The 16,717-nt window shown below is 44.4% G+C and overlaps 1 protein-coding gene across 2 annotated transcripts in view; it reads left to right on the top strand.

The window, feature by feature from the left end:
* Positions 1 to 4,279: 4,279 nt before the first annotated feature.
* LOC113142778 (polypeptide N-acetylgalactosaminyltransferase 10-like) overlaps positions 4,280 to 16,717 on the top strand; it is a 63,472-nt gene continuing 51,034 nt past the window's right edge. Inside the window, exon 1 of one of the 2 annotated variants that reach the window (XM_026328022.2) lies at positions 4,280 to 4,562. In XM_026328022.2, coding sequence (XP_026183807.1) covers positions 4,404 to 4,562 — 159 coding nt within the window. In that variant the 5' untranslated portion in view covers positions 4,280 to 4,403. The remainder of the gene's footprint in view (positions 4,563 to 16,717) is intronic. The other variant, XM_026328021.1, reaches the window with a different exon arrangement.

Genomic DNA, 16,717 nt, shown 5'->3' with positions numbered 1-16,717 from the left:
ATCCCATTAAGAGATAGAAAAACAAAAAACTGCGAGGTGTATCTTTTTTAGGTTATTACTCATTACCAGACCTGAGTAATCGATCTGTTTGATCTATTGGTCGACCCCTCTGGTCCAAACTGAAACAGCTCAACAAATATAAGATGGATTAAGAGGAAATAAACCTCCAGCCTCAGGTCAAAGTTTTCACTAATCTATTCAAATGTCTGTGGATCGTCCAGATGGTCTGGGATACATTTTGATACAGAACCGTATGATGCTCAGATGATAATCTTAGTGATGATAGTGATCCCCTGACTCCTCCAGCATCAGCATTAAGTTCATATTTGTGCAGAATGCCATTTAGAGATTATTAAACTAAAATTAAATCTGGCAATCATGACCTTCTCTTAATCAACTCTGGTAACTTTTGTGATCCAGGTGTTGTTTTTCTTTCGCCCAGTAAAGTGTTGCAGTTTGTATTTCTTATGCCGATTAGCAGAAATAAGGCCGATGTGAAGCCAAGCAGCTGCCCACCTGCATCAGCCTCACTAAAGGTAAATAATAAAGTCGTGCTCATGTTATCCAGCATATTGATGACACTGTTTTTGTTTTTTTTTTTGCAGACCAGCAGCAAAAAAGTCTAAAAACTATTTTACAACTGACACCCCAGATGTTTCATCATCTTTACTGCAGTTTGAATGTGACACACAGCATCTGACAGAGCGTTTCCAAACTGCTGTGTAAGGGCAGTAACTACTGTTTATCACAGGAGTTCAGCTGCAAATCATACCATGAAAATCAGAGGGGCCTGATTCTCCCTGTCCTGACCTGACAGAGCCTCCGAGCTTTTCTGCAGAAACTAGACCATTAAGCAATACTCGTTAAATGATTTATTTAATTTAGTAACATCATAGGCACCAACAAAAGCAAACTATTACACCTTATAAAGGCAGCCTGGGACCACAGACTGGCACTGCCCCCATAACACACACATATACACACACGGAGCTTGACAGCTGGCCGACACAATCGTACAGGATACGTACAGAAAGGCAACAAAACACAAACATTAAAACAAGCTTACTGGGTGAAATGAGACTTAGAATATCACCCTCCTATTAAAGTAGCTGAAACAGCAGCGTAATGTGCACCCATGCACCCGATGAACTATTATACTACTGTACACTGGAGGGGCGAATATTGTAAATAACTGCATGTCTGCACTGAAATTGTTTCCCCCCACTCCACTGGTTCAGTGAGAGAGAAGGGTTGAGTCTGTGTGTCCTCCCCGATGACCCGATGCCCGGTTTCATTTGACTGACAGCTCCGAACAGTGACATCACTGTACAGTCTGTAGGACACGATCCAGAACCGTGTCTCTGGGGTTTAACCTTAGGCTCTGTATGTACACCCCCAGAAAGGATGGACTCACACTCGTGTGGGCGTTCCCGAACGTGCACGGTTTATCAGCAGTGTTGACAAGGCAGGTTAACGAACACTGTGCAGCTGATTTTCACCCAAAATGACTCCACCCAAGTTGTTCTGTGGCACATTCTTTGTTTTCGTATTTTCCAGATCCTCCACCCAAGTGATTCATTTATTTAATCATCATTAAATTACACAGTATTTCAATACGTCAACAGGTGAAAGAACTTGTCCAACTCACGCTGTTCTCATTCAACACTTAATAACGTCCATGTCCACTCCAGCTTTGGATTTGTCAGCCAGCGTGATCTCTGGATGTTTGATTATCTAAAAATACTCTCAGGTTATTCTTTAAAGTTGTCATTTCTGCTCATGCATTTGATGCCTTTTGTTGTGTCACACACACTCCGTCTCGACTCGCATTGATTTTTTTAAAATCCATAACTCTGCAGGTTGCATGCAAAGACAGAACCAATGGTTTTTGTGGTGCTTGCTGGCAGCATGTGTAATACTGATGCAACAAACATTGAAAAAAAAAAAAAACGAAAAGTCAGGAGGCACAGAGCAGGACATCACAATAACAAATTCTTCCTCACAGTTTTTCTTCAGCAAACATTAAAATTCTCATTTATTTTCTGTGCATGAAAAAGTGAAACCCTGAAGAGATGCTGATATTCAGTATAGGCCTGTGTTTTCTCAGCTCATGCTCAGTGAGCCCCCCACATTTCCTCCCAGCCGTTAGTCTTTGTGGGTCTTCAACTTCATCTGGAGCCAAATGACACCAGCGTGCACACAGGCTTGAGTTTACCTCTTTCATTTTCAATGGGGCACAAGCAAATCGCTCTGCAAAGCATCCCAGGTGTGGCCACTGCTGCACAGAAAAGGGAAGGAAGTTGAAAGTAGCTGTCTTTATACAGATGAGGTTAAAATTGGCCCACAACTCTGCAGGGATAGAAATATGCAGCAGCGGCACCTGCAGTGGACATGTACAGTATAATGCATGTCTGTGGAGGAGACGGTTATTTATGAGTGTGATTCCCAAGTCACTCAGTAGACACACCAGCAGGAAGAGCAGAATAAAGCTGAGTTTCTTCTTTGTTGGTGGGCCAAGGCAAACTGTTCCTCCACCAACACAATGCAGGCGCACCTGCTTGCAGTCAGTCCGCAGACACAGGCTTTGTCCTGTGTTTACAAAGTAGGTGTGGTGGCTGCTTGGATTTCCATCAGAGATGCACTTAGGCTTGTTTCAGCCTCGGCTCTGGCTCAGCTGTGCTGAAGGATTTGCAGGAGATAAATAGAACAGATGGTTGTTGATCAGTAAATACCATCTTCACTTACAACTGTCTCTCAATGACATTTCCAACATGTGTTGATCGCACTGAGATTTTATTTTGAGTGACTGAAATATCTCAGGAATTATCTGCCTGTATTACAAAGTTTGGCTCGTGTCCACTGAGATGTCATGTGTGTTCGTTTTCACTAAATAGAGCAAAAACTATGGGCTTTTGTTTACTGATGTAAACAATGTGTTTACTGAAACGTTCAACTCATTCATTCAGAGGGAATCTTCAGTACTGTTTTAACAGTGTCTGGTGCAGCTGGAAGTGACACCACTGACTGCAGAAGTCACCGGTTAGTCCCTGTTGAGTGGCAAACACAAAACAGCCAGGATCTATGCCACCGTGCATCATCAGCCGTTGAAGAATAAAGAGAGGAGAGGAAACATAAAGCACCACATTCCAACTGGGCGGCTAACATTTACCACAAACATGCTTTTGAGAAAACGTGACGTGTCTAAATAGTTTGCAAATCACGTCACAGACAACCAGTTTGATCAGGTTCATAAACCCTGTGACGCACCCACAGGCTTCCTCACTGTGTCAGTGCGTTGTGGGTGTCAAGCCTCATATATATGTATGAGGCCTATGCAGTTCCTATCCTCACTCATTAAACACAGTGTCGTTAAGTGTTTGCTTTTTTCAGAAAATGAATAGAAACTTGGATTGTTTTGTTTTGTTGAACAGATTCAGTGTCGAAGGAAGTTTAGCAGTGACAGAAAAGTCCGTCCCACCTGATGTTTTTATGATCATCTCTATTGGTCTTCACTACATGTCAGAGCCAAACCTTGGACTGTGTCCTGCTCTACATTTATCTGATAACTTTAGTTCCTTTTCAGGATCAGATGGATCAAACAAAATACAGATTGATCATCAAACTTTATTGATCCCAGCAAGTATATAAAGTACTATAAATTATGATCAACACAATAATTCATCAATAATTAGAATCCAGTAATATCAGATACATTCATGTGAAATGGGCCATTCGGCACAATGAGTACTTTTACTTTGGATACTTCAAGTACATTTGGAGGCAGCACACTGGATTAGTGGTTAGCACTGTTGCCTCACATCAAGAAGGTTCCTGGTTTGAAACCCATCAGGGGCCTTTCTGTGTGGAGTTTGCATGTTCTCCCTGTGCTTGTGTGGGTTTTCTCCAGGTACTCTGGTTTCCTCCCACAGTCCAAAAACATGTATGTCAGGTTGATTGGTGTGTGAGGTTGTTTGTCTCTATGTGGCCCTGTGATGGACTGGGGACCTGTCCAGGGTGGACCCCTGCCTTTCACCCAGAGAGAGCTGGGATAGGCTCCAGCAGATCCCTGGGACCCTGGTTAGGACTAAGGGGGTATAGATGATGGATGGATGGATGGTGTGGTTAGTGATGGAAATATTCTTATGATTAAACAGCTTTTTCACGTGTCCTTTACATTTATTTTCCATATTTCCGGGGCGAATTTACCACAGATGCACTACAGATACGTGCACCTTATTTCCGAGGTGGTCCCCCTGGCGGCGGACCGCGCAGCCGCGCAGCGTCACAGGCAGCGCCGGTGTCCGTCGCCCAGTCAGAGTGAAAGTTGTCTCCGCTTGGCAAAGCGCAGCTTCGGGACTCGCTAGTTTCCACCGTCGCTGCTTCACTCGGTTCCTCCCGGAGACATGAGGCGGAAAGAGAAGAGGCTGCTGCAGGTCGCCGGGCTGCTCGTGGCCGCGATCCTGTTCTTCCCCAACGTGGGGCTGTGGTCTTTGTACCGGGACCGAGTGCTCGACAACTCGCCCGACGCGGCGGACGGTCCGGGCGGCATCCCCCCGGTACAGGTAAGGGAAGCTCGGCTTGGTTTTGGGGGAAGCGGTGTGAGGTGTTCACGGCTCTGCGCTGGTTCTCGCTCGTCTTAAAAATGTGAGTTTGGTGGATTCGTGCGCTGAGGACGCAGGGATCGGGGAAGCGCTGCGCAGTTCCCAGTGTCTCTCAAACGCCCCCCCTCCCTTCCTAAATACACTAACCTTCACATTCCCATAGTGTGTGTGTGTACATGTGCGTGTACGTGTGCATGTGCGTGTGCGTGCTGGGCCGTGGGCAGGTCAGGAGCTGCGGCCGGCAGGGTGATCAGGGAGCCACGTAGCTGACCCGGATCTGTGCGTCGCAGCGAAGTTCAAACAACACGAGAGTCCAGGAAGTTGTGAGAAAGCGACGCAGGCGGTGCTGACAGACCTGATGCCGCTGACGCTCCTTCACGTATCGTTTAATGTTCAGACATGTGCCAGGTGGAAGCAGAGTCCGCTGCTGTGAAGCTTAGACGACCGGAAACAGTTTGTTTTCATTGTCAGTGAGTTGATTGTGATTAATTAAAGTGGGAGCTGCCTTCAGGTTCTCAGATGCTGAGTGAGCTGCAACACAAACCTGATCAGATCAAAACAACGATATGAACAATAAGTACATTTACTCACATACTGCACTGAAGTACACATTTGTAGCTTTGTACTTCTACTCCACTACATATTGTACTTTTTACTGCACTGCTGCAGTACTTCAAAAAGTACTACTTCAACCTGGTCTAATGCAGTAAACTTCAACATATACAGTAATGCAGCAGGAAAACAGTTTACTGCACAATGAGTACTTTTGCTTTGATACTTTAAGTACAATTTGCTGCTAATACTTAGATACTTTTACTTAATGCAGGATTTCTCATATCTGAGATTCCTGCAAATGACTTTTGGGATCCACTGATTAATAAAAATATATCTCTGTGATTCGACACATCACATATCACAAATATTTCTGTGTAGAAAAATTGAAGAAACACCTGCTCCAATCCTACACATGTGAAGTACTTCAAACATTAGTTTTACCCTGATATAAATGTGATTTCTTATCAAATATTCACGAGTTGGACTGTGGAGGTTTCATGGATTTATTGATTAATACAACTCAGCCCTTTATGTGTGAATTGAATTGAAGGTTTTAGTCATCATGGTGTCCAGGCTGGAGCTCCACTGGGATTTCTGCTTTTTTTTTCCATATTAAGAGTTTCCAAAGAGCTCAGGTCATAGGTCATACAGAGGAAACATCACTATCACTCCTTTAAGTTGCAGCTTGTTAAATGTGTTTAAAGTCTGTTTGTGTGAACAGCAGACAGAACATGTTTGTAGGGCAGAAGAAGGTTTTTAAGATACGACTTCATAAGGTTCCTACATCCGTTTATTTCTCGAGGAAAAGTGCGGGTTGTTTATGTGGTTTCAGTTGATTCGTGATGGCAAGAAGATGAATAAATGGGCTGTTGTTTTCTTGGTCCACATAAAAATGCAACATCCTCCTCTAAGCAAACTGTTTTGCAGACAATAGTAGCTCCTCAGATTCAAATGAGGCAAACTCTGCTGAATGGAGGCTTTCATGGGTTGGATGTGTGTATGTGCATGTGTGTTAATGTGTGTTTTGTTGAGAGCAAACTTGCTTGACTGGACTGTTTGTGGGTGATTATTGAGAAGGGCCAAGTTCAGCTGTGATGTTTTAGCTGGAAATTCAGAATAAAGCTGGAATAAAACCAGAAATCTGCTCTGTAAACAGACGGACTGGCCTCATCCAGCCCGACAGACATGGCAGTCAGCAGTTTAACCACTGTGCCAAATCTAGAAAGCTCACATTTAAAACACTAGTGACCTGAGAGCTGGGTCAGTGGGACCTGGAAGTGAAATGTAAGACTTCTACTCTTTTCCTTAGAAGCTGATGGTGTTTAAGGACCAAAAAGCTCCAGTGAGCCAGTTCCAGGAACCAGCCCACTGAGGATCGGACCTGAGAACTGCAGACCTTAGGGGCCTTTTTTTCTCTTTGCATTCACACCCCCGGTAGGAGCGTTGACGTAACGTAAGGTGGCTCAATATGTCGACTGCGCGTCATTCGACAAAAACACTAGTGGAAAGTTTTACATTTCGCTTTGATCCGTCAAGATCTCTCTGAATTTTCCACGTCACATAGGAACAATAAAGCTTTGGATCCACTGAAAACTGTAGCCCTGCTAAAATGAACCTGTAAAAATGGCAGAGCCTGCATTGCCTTAATATAAATGTGTCACTCGTGGTTCCTATTGTACTAAAAGGCACTGACTCTGAAGTAGGAGCTAAAAGATTCCCCCATGAAAAAGGTTCCTCGACAACTGTTGTCTGCTGTTCTTGCACTTGAGCAGCTCCTGCTTTACTTTTCCGTCCTAAAGCTCAACAAAGATCGTCTTTCTCTGAGGCGTCAGCCTCAAACGCAGCAGCTCCGAGCAGTGGAAGCTGGACCCATGTGCCTGAATGAGAATCTCATCCTCCACTCCTGCAGCAAACATGAGCTGCCTCGCAGCTTCCCCACTGTGACAGTGACAGAAAGGTAATTTGTAAATTTCCCGTGTCTCGTTGAGGACGCCTGTAAAGCAGAGGTGGCTCGGCTTCCTCCCGCTGCTCAGGTTAAGTGGAGGATAGAGGAGACGAGAGCAGAAAATAAAAAGAGGCCACGTGCTCCGACCTTCTGACTGACTGGACTGGACAGGCTGTCTGCAGTGACCGAGACAAATGCATGTCCAGGCAAAAACCTGGCACACTTGTGCAAATGCATATTGCCTCAGATATTTTAAACCAGCTCCACCCTGATGAATGGGAGAGTCCCGCCTGTGGATTTGGCAGCAGTCAGCAGACTGTGCTTGTAGCCAGATTTGCAGGAAAATGTTGAACTCAGCAAAGCATTTTCTCAGTTTGTTGTTCAGTCACTTGAAACAGTCCACATCCTCGCCGGCTAAAGAGGGTGTTCCCCTCGGTGTGTCTCTCGAGCTTATTTGCAGCAGATGAGGTCTGAGGTCTGAGATAAGTTTTCGCCGTACCTCTGGTGGACTCGGACTGAGCTGTTTCAAGATTTCTCTTTGACAGCAGCGCATTTTACTTTGGTTTGCACAACCGTCGGTCTTTAGCTGTCGTGCCGTCTCAGCTGTGACATAACAAAGCTGTAGAGGCATCGATTTACCATAGAGCTTTATTCTCCTGTTGTCATATGTCACCTTGTTTGTGTCCGTGATCATTTCAATGTAAACAAAAAGAAATAAATCAAGGAAAGTGGCGCCCACTTCAGTGACCGCTGGCCCACACCCAAACCGTGCACGATTAAATAAATATGATTTTGTAAATGGGATTGATCAGCAGAATGTCAGAAACTTCCACCCCTGGAGTTCAGATTTTACCAAACTGAGGCTAAACTGCCTCCAGTGACTGTAACTCAGCACTTCCTCATTCTGTTTCACTGTCGGTCTTCCAGTCGAGGCAACAGCTCAGGCTTTTGCCACGAAGATGGAACCCCCATGAATTATTCATGAATCAGCCGACTGAGAAAATTAATCAATAATTAATCATTTAAGTCGGTGGTATTCTCTGCCTGCCAATCAGAGAGGATGAAAATATTCAGCCTACGGTCGTATGAATCTGACATTACTCTTATAACCTGCTTGAAAAATGACCTGACCTGGTAAAGCTCAGACTTGATAGTTTTTCTGTATGTATATGTGTTGCTGGTGGATTTTTTTCAGGATGTGATCAGCTCTGATAAAAATCCTGAAGATAAAGTGTGCTCCTGAAAGGAAAGTTGGCAGAGATTCACAGTCCTGTCACACAAGAGATGAGAATCGTGCAGGCTTCTGTACACTGGAGGCTACGTTTATGAGCCGCACACTGTAGGTCGGATTACTGTTCATTCATCACCGCAGGACCTTGTGTGTTTCGCCTGTGACACACGTACAGTACAGTCCCTGACACAGTTGTGTTTATATACTGCTTTTAGAGGCAGTGGAAGGTCAGTCAGCGACAGTCTGGCCTTATTAATGAGCAGAGCTCAAACGCGAACAAGGACATCTGTGTAGAACATTTCAGGACAAGGACAAATCCGAGCTGCAGAATTTTGCAGAACAACTTTTAATGTCTCGTGTGGTTGCAGCTTGTTGAATCACAGCTTGCAGAGGAAATTATTACTGTAGAACAAAGTGCTTTTCTGAATAAGTGCACCCTTGCTTCAGTCTGATTTTAATCTCCATGGCTTGTGATGAGCACCTGCCCCACAGTCGCAATGCACGTCAGTAATGAAGCCCTCTGTCCTTTAGGCCTTTAAAACACAGACTGTGATATCTGTGCTTTTGAAACCTGTTTGAAACCTTTTGAGGGGCACATGTTGGACATAATTAGGCTGCAAGTGTGCAGAGGCATGATTGGGCCTAATGAAATCATTTCATGGAGTAATTTGGTTTGTAGCCCACATCATTATAATAAGAAAAGCTAATATTTACATAACACAGTGTTGTGAAAAATCTGTAGCTATTTCTGTACATATTGACATGGTGTCGGTGTTAATTATGCAGCCGCTTGACGAATAATAGAACTAGCCGAATGACTGGTTTCTCCTTCAGCCGTTTAGTCTGCAGGAGACCACGGAGAAGTTGACATGTTTGTCGTCACTAAAACTAAATTTCAGGAAATGGGCCAAACTAGACGTGCGGTCAGCTAACGCCTCAGATTCTGATGCCTCGGTACCAGCGTGTTTGGCCTGGGCCCTGCTTTTCCACAGCGCTCGGCAGTGTCGAACTGTTTGACCTGCAGCTCCCTGTGTGTTTCCTCCCTGTTGCCGTCTGATAAACATTAAAGCTGAAGAACAGCGTAGCCCGTGGTTTTGCTCTATTGACTCAAGAGAGAGAGAGAGGGAACGATGTTTCACGCCAATAGCAGGCAGTGATTTCTGAGCACTCGGAAACCTCCAGGCTGCACCTACAGGAAGCACGAATCCAAAGAGCGCAGAGACAAAATTGAAATTGAATGGATTTAGGCTGCCCTTGCAAAACTGCTCATATGGATTGCACCACACATGCACAAAGATTTAAAGAAAAACTCAGGCTTGTCAAGGCACATTTTGGAATTCAGGGTAGTTTCAGGCTGCACTGAATTTCCTCATATGACTTCAAACACATGTGGGAAATGTTCAGCCTCTGTGCAATTAATGAAATCGCATCAACCCTGTGGATCCTGTGAGGTTAAGTGCAATTAGAGAGACTGAGAGAGCAGGATTAAGGCAGTTTAGCAAGGTTTATAATAACTTCTGAGAGTTCATTAGAGTTTATTACTCTGCATGCTGCTGTATGGTTGTTTTTTTTTTGTTTTGTTTTTGGAACCTCTTATTTTTTATTTATGAGTGATTGATTAATGTCAGAGAAGTTTTATCACTTTGTCATAATTATGAGAGGAATATTTTTGGTTTAAGGCCATTTTCTTGAACACTTACAATGTGATGACGAAAAGCTGTTAAAGTTGATTTTTGAAGCTTTAGCCATGTTTGTGGTTCTGCTAACAAACATACTCACCATGGTAATTCCTGAGATGGTATCATCAGTACAATGTCCACGACAGTCAGCTGGACAGTCAGACAGGTTTAAACCATGTTCTCCAAGTTGACCTTCAGACCTGAACTTTGACCTGCAGTACTCGCTGCAGTTGTGCATGTTTTCTGTGTATTTCCAGGGTAAATGAGGGAATTAAATAAATTGTGAAAGGGGCTGATGAAAGACAACAGCTGGGATGCATCTGCCAATAAATGCAGGTATCAATAGTGTTAGAATTACAACAAAAACAAATCTGTTTAGATTCTGAGGTGGTCCCTGTTGCTCCTGCTCAATGAAACAGTAAGCACTGCTCAGTAGAAACCAGTGGGAGAAGCTCTGCTGTTGCTTTGCTTCTCCCTGTTGGACCAAAGGTTATTCTGATCCTGCCCTGCTGTTTGTTACTTTCTTTTATTGTCTGTTGACCCTCTGCCCGTCTACGCTTTTCTTCTTACTTGTAACTTCCAACAGTTCGCTCATTGGCAGATCTTCCATTTTGGTTCCTTTTCCTTTTTTTCGGCGGCTGGTGAACTCTACAGTGACTCACTACTGCACTGGACCCTGCAGTGGACTGTGCCATCGACGTCTTCTATGTCAGAACCTTTGCTCACACCTTGTTTCATGGGGACACATTTGATGGCATCTCCCGCCCAGCTCTTATAGACAAAGGCCGTTTTGTTTCTTATCTACCGTTTGTTTTTAGAAGAATAAAATTGAGATTTTTTTATTTTCATTTTTATTTTTAAACAAAGTATTTCAGTCCATCAGTTTAAACCTAATGAGCCAATGTCAGAGTGGTTTTGTCATATTTGATAGGTAGCTAAATATTTTTCATTGTTGGTTGGACGAAAAAAGATGTGAAGATGCTACCTTGTTATCTGGGGAATTTTTAGAATTAATTTCTAATTTCTAACATTTTCTGGACAGAACTATTGATTAATTGAGAAACTGATTTGTTATTTGCAGCCTTGAGCATTAGATCAGAGCTCGTGCAGGCCACGTGGACCAAACTGTGTTATTAATCCTGATTACTGAAGTTAATGTGGTAGTGATCCCATGACTATTCCATTGAATGACATTGTAACTTGTGTTAACATGAGATTTTGTCACAGTGAGATCGTTTGGAGAGACAGTAAATCTGCACCAAGAGTTTGCGATCGGGAGAGAAGCTGTTAACGTCAGCACCTGATGCAGTCTGAGCTGTGGGCTGCCTGTGCTGCTGGGAAATGAGATTTTATCTTTAATGTGTTAAGCCTCTGGAAACGAGGGAGACCGAGGAGACTGAGGGGTGAAAGTCATTTGCAAAGACAAGTGGAGTTACTTGCTGCAGACTTAAGTCGTTGCACTTTATCACTGAGAGCTGAGAGAGGAAGGGAGGGGATGAAGCACCTCAGGACAGAAAGCCAGCGAGTGGGTAAAAGCGGTGTTTGTTCACAGGCTGACTTTGTTGGAGAGCATTTCCTCCCCAGGTTCCTCACACAAAGCAGACGTTGACTTGCTGCTGGCTGCAGCACAGACTGAGCGTGTGCAGTAGCTGCTCTGTATGCCTGTCAGGGATCTGCTGACCCAGATCAGTGCAAGGAGCCAAATGAGGGACAGGTGCAGCAAACAGCCTGTGGAATACAGGCTTTTAATTACAGCCATGTGGGTGATGGAGCTGCTCTTTTTTATGTTCAAATGATTAAGCTAATCCCTGGATGCTATTTAAGGCCGACCCTGTGCTTCACTTTGCTGAACCTGATGCACGCTGGTGTGTTATGTTGACTATATTCAGCACATCAATCTCACGAAAAACTGATCTTTGTCCCCGTTTCTCTGACAGACACTCTGTGTTTGTTAGACTTGCTGACCCTGGCCTCTTTATCAGCTGCTGCTAATCTCGGTGAAGCAGGAACCAAAGGTCACTAACTGTTAAATGCTGGTATTGTTACTGGTTTTCATCAGCCAAAGTCCTGTTGCTGTTTAACTTGTACTATTGATCACATATTGATATATCACGAGCTCCTTGTCACCTCAGGTTGTGTCCAGTTATGTTGCACTTGGCAGCAGCTGACCCTCGGTCACTGCAGGTGGATGCAGGGAAATGCACCAGTGTATTTAAAGCCTGCTGCATTCAAAGGCAGTGTGTTGTTGGCTTTGTGCATGTGCGATAAAAGCAGTGTGTGTGCGTACAAAACGCAGGCAGCAGTGTATCTTCTCTACATCACCTGCATGGCCGCCCAGCCGTAAAGATCAGGTGATAACGCGAACTCCAGTCATTTTCCAGACGTGACAGTTAAATCAGCCAAGCATCATGGGAAAAGGAGGATCAGTTTGAGTGTCCACGGCAGATGACCCATTTAACCCTGTGGTGTGTTCACATGCTTTTCACTAATGTGATTCTTCTTCTTTTTGAGTAGTGCCATGAATCAGAAGTATCAGTACAAATGTGAAGCCTGGTTTTCTTTTTTTTTTTAGCTTCCAGCATCCAGAGTGGCTCAGTGCTGGAGAGATGCCATAACCTGACTCATATAAAGCCCTTTATTAGCTTTTATTGAAGTCTTATTATTTCTTATCAAATCTGATTAAAGTCTCAGAGTAAAACGATACTCAGGAAAAATCAGCCAAGCATCATGGGAAAAGGAGGAACTGCTGCTTGTGATTGTCATTATATGTGTTTCTGTTACAAAAAGATGCAGCACTGTTGAAGTCTAGAGGGGATAACTTTCAGCCTGCACAGCTCGAACAGCTTCTCCTGGGTGACATTATTAGTGCTGTAGTCGGCTGTTCGCATGAAAAGTGTGAATAAAAAGAGTTGGAGTGAGAACATCAACAACTTTCCAATTATTTCTAATATCATATTAATAAGCTTCCATGTGTGTCCTTGAATAGGGACAATAAATAAAGTGGCGCAGCAGCGACAGGAGGAAGTGGCTGCCTTGTGACTAAAGTTGAAATCCATATTTCAACTAAGAGAAGCGAGACCTTTCGGCCGCCTCTCCTGTCCTGTCCTGTCCTGTCCTGTCCTGTCCTGTCCTGTCCTGTCCTGTCCTGTCCTGTCCTCTCCTGTCCTGTCCTGTCCTGTCCTGTCCTGTCCTGTCCTGTCCTCTCCTGTCCTGTCCTCTCCTGTCCTGTCCTGTCCTGTCCTGTCCTGTCCTCTCCTGTCCTGTCCTCTCCTGTCCTCTCCTGTCCTGTCCTGTCCTCTCCTGTCCTGTCCTCTCCTGTCCTCTCCTGTCCTGTCCTCTCCTGTCCTCTCCTGTCCTCTCCTATCCTGTCCTCTCCTGTCCTGTCCTGTCCTCTCCTGTCCTGTCCTGTCTTGCAGAAGAGTGCAGTCGTGGCAGAAACCCAAGCAGATTAGTTGATGTCCTGCGTCTGTTGGACCACTTAAGGACTTAAGGTTGTACATATCTAAACAGATTCATTTTCATTTTGGGTTAAAGAGCACTAGACTGGCATCAAAAGCTTTAATGAAGTATTGTAAACACTGAACAGAACAATTCAAACTCAGCTGCAACAGGTCGTGTGTTTCGTTCTTGTGATGAAACAGTAATGAGTTCCTCTTTTCGCTGAATGAATGCAAACCTGGAGACGCAGGGCTCAGCTCTCAGCAGTTGTTTTTGTTTTTTTGTTTTTTTTTTTACCCATGTTCCCACAGTCATGATCCAAACCGACCAGTTTCCTGAGCAAAAGCTCTTTTTCTCCTGCCATTAGTCTGCTGCCACCCCGCTTCCCTATAAGTGTGATGGCTTCATTTCATTTTGACACATCGTGGCCTAACAGACATGTGCTATAGAGCACCAGAGGAAAGGTCTGGACCGAGGCAGTCCTGTTTCAAAGCACTTTTCAGAAATCAGACTGCAGCACTTCTGAACAGCTGTTTGAAGATCGACGTGCTGTCTCCAGGAGAAATTGCTGCATTTTTTGCTCCAGTAGACCGTGGCTTTCCTTACTGAGCTACTTGTAGGAACAGCAGGTGATGTCACTGTTAGCATTTATGAGGCTTTGATCATTTCACACACACAAACACACACACACACACACACACACACACACCTTACCTCATCTTGGATCCCAGTCAAGGAAATTTCCCTTTTTCACCGTCGTCTTGTAAAATATTTTCATTGGCGTTGATTATGGATGTAAAGCGATGCAGGGAACGAGAAGGTGTGTGGGTGAGAAGACAGTAAATTAAAAAAAGCTGTAAATACTGGGATTTTTTCCAAGCTCAGGAAATGACTGAGTTGGGAACTGATGCAATGTAGTACAAGGCCCATGTAATTTAACATCGACGCTGCTGTCACTGAAACTGCTGATTTGCTGGATGCAGTTGTATTTTTTGCTGAGTTAACCTTTGGTAACTCCCCTGTAGTCATGTGACTTGTGGTATGACTGAAATAATTAGTAAATAAGGGACAACTTGGATTGTAAAATTACAATTTTTGTTTGGGCTCATTCTTCTAATTCTTTCCTCGTCCCCCCCTGATCTGATTAAAGCTCCTCCTGTGCAGGTACCTGTTGGCTGCGCATCTGGGGAATCATCACTATCAATAATACCTGATATCTATGGTATTGAGTTGAACTATGGTTGTTTCTGTATAGTGAGACGAGGGTCTGGCAGCCTGGTGATGTAGCGACAGTCTGGAATGACGTTACCTTGTGTCGGCTCCGCTGGATGAGCCGGTCTGGTTCACTCAAAACTGGATGCTTTCTGTCCAGATGTTGAAGCATTGATGAAGTTCTGTTGTGGTTCGTCAGTTCTACTTCACAAAACACACATTACGCCGTGTTGTCGTCTTTTATAAGTTTGAAATGATCCCAAACTTTGGACGTTTTCTGCCTTTCACAGACGGTTTCGCTCTCAGCCATAGGACCAACTGTTGATACTGAAATACTTTGTGCGACAGTGATTACGGTCCGTGTGGAACAATGATCCCCAGGTAGAGCAGGTCCAATAACACAAGTGATAGTAATTAAACGAATCCTCAAGTCATTGTGTCACTGTATTTTATCCCTCTATTTACCTGTCGACGGGCTGAGTTGCGTTTGATTCAGGTTTACAGGCTACCAGGGAACATGCTTTCCATGAACACACCCACAATCCTGCAAACTTCACAGGAATAGATATCCAAAAAATACTTCCACTATTTCTGGAGCTGTAGCATGTCAAACTGAAGACCTTCCCTCGGTTGCAGTCATTTGTAGTGTTTGCAGATGCTGCAGGTAGCACCCCTCTGGTATCTTTGTACTGCATTAAAATGTTTTTTGCCCTTAGAAGTAATTTACATAGAAGTGGTGGATGTCAACCTTCTAGGAAATGTGACACACACCCTCATTGGAAATGTGATTAGCTGTAGTTGCTTTCAGCCGAGGCCGATGTGTAACTGACACATGAATCGGGCTCATGACGAACGCGTCACGCTGTGGGAAAAATAACTCCTTTGATGTCATTAAAATTCAGCCATGAAACCTTTCATGAGACTCGAGATGTCACCGGTGTCAACAAGTTTCCAATGGCAGTAACAGCAGGTCAAACATCGACATTAGTCGAAGAAACAAAATCAGCGGATTAGACTTCAACGGAGTGAAAGGAGCCTTTTCACATGAGGTTTTTTCACTGTGGGAACACGGTCGGAGTGGGTTGTTTTCAGACCTTTGCGCTGTGTGAGGGTGGATGTTTGAGAAGGCGGAGAAGAGCTCTTAATGATTTCTGAATGCTGCTGTGAGCTGCTCCTTTCTTGAACTGCTGTGTGGCTGAGAAGGGAAACAGCTTCTGTTCTGTCAATGTGTCTTCACTTCTTGGACAAATCCAGTGTTTTGGAGTTGATGGCACAAAATTCTCTATAACCTCTTAAGATCTTTATTGTTTTAGACAATGGAGGTCAACGGGATTTTATTTGTGTAGCTTAAAGCAGGATGCCTTTTTGAAAAGCATGGAACAGCTTTATCTGAAAAATGGTGGTTCAAACGTAACAATGTCTCTGGATTATCATCTGTAAGATGAATAATTGATTATCTGTCCATCCATTTTCTTCTGCTTTATATGGGGCCAGGTCATGGGGGCAGTAGTCTTTCCCTGGACACTTCCTCCAGCTCTTCCGGGGTGACACCAAGGCATTCCCAGGCAGAGACAGAGTCCCCCCAGCTTCTCCTGGGTCTTCCCGGGAGCCTCCTCCCAGTTGGACATGCCCCCCAGGGAGGCGTCTAGGAGGCATCCAGATGGTGCCTGATGCCTGATCCACCTCAGCTGTCTCCTCTCGATGTGGAGGAGCAGCAGCTTTACTCCGAGCTCCTCCCGGGTGACCGAGCTCCTCACCCTATCTCTTAAGGGAGCGTCCAGCCACCCTGCGGAGGGGTGACCAGGACACTTATATCCCAGATCTTGTTCTGTTGGTCATGACCCAGAGCTCATGGACCTCCTTCTTCACCACAACAGACCAGTACATCGACCCAATAACTGACTAATCTGTGGCGTTTTTTAATTATTATGTAAAATGCCTGTAAACACACAAATGACAGTGATACCTTCCATTTGGTCCTTTTTTCTGGAAATTGATGTTCCACTGGAATTTCTGCTTTTCCCATTGTTTCGGGAAGAGTTTCCAAAGAGCTCAG

The sequence above is a fragment of the Mastacembelus armatus genome, chromosome 14 (genome assembly GCF_900324485.2).
Source record: "Mastacembelus armatus chromosome 14, fMasArm1.2, whole genome shotgun sequence".
Classification (NCBI taxonomy): Eukaryota; Metazoa; Chordata; class Actinopteri; order Synbranchiformes; family Mastacembelidae; genus Mastacembelus; species Mastacembelus armatus.
This window is presented reverse-complemented; position numbering and strand designations above follow the sequence as displayed.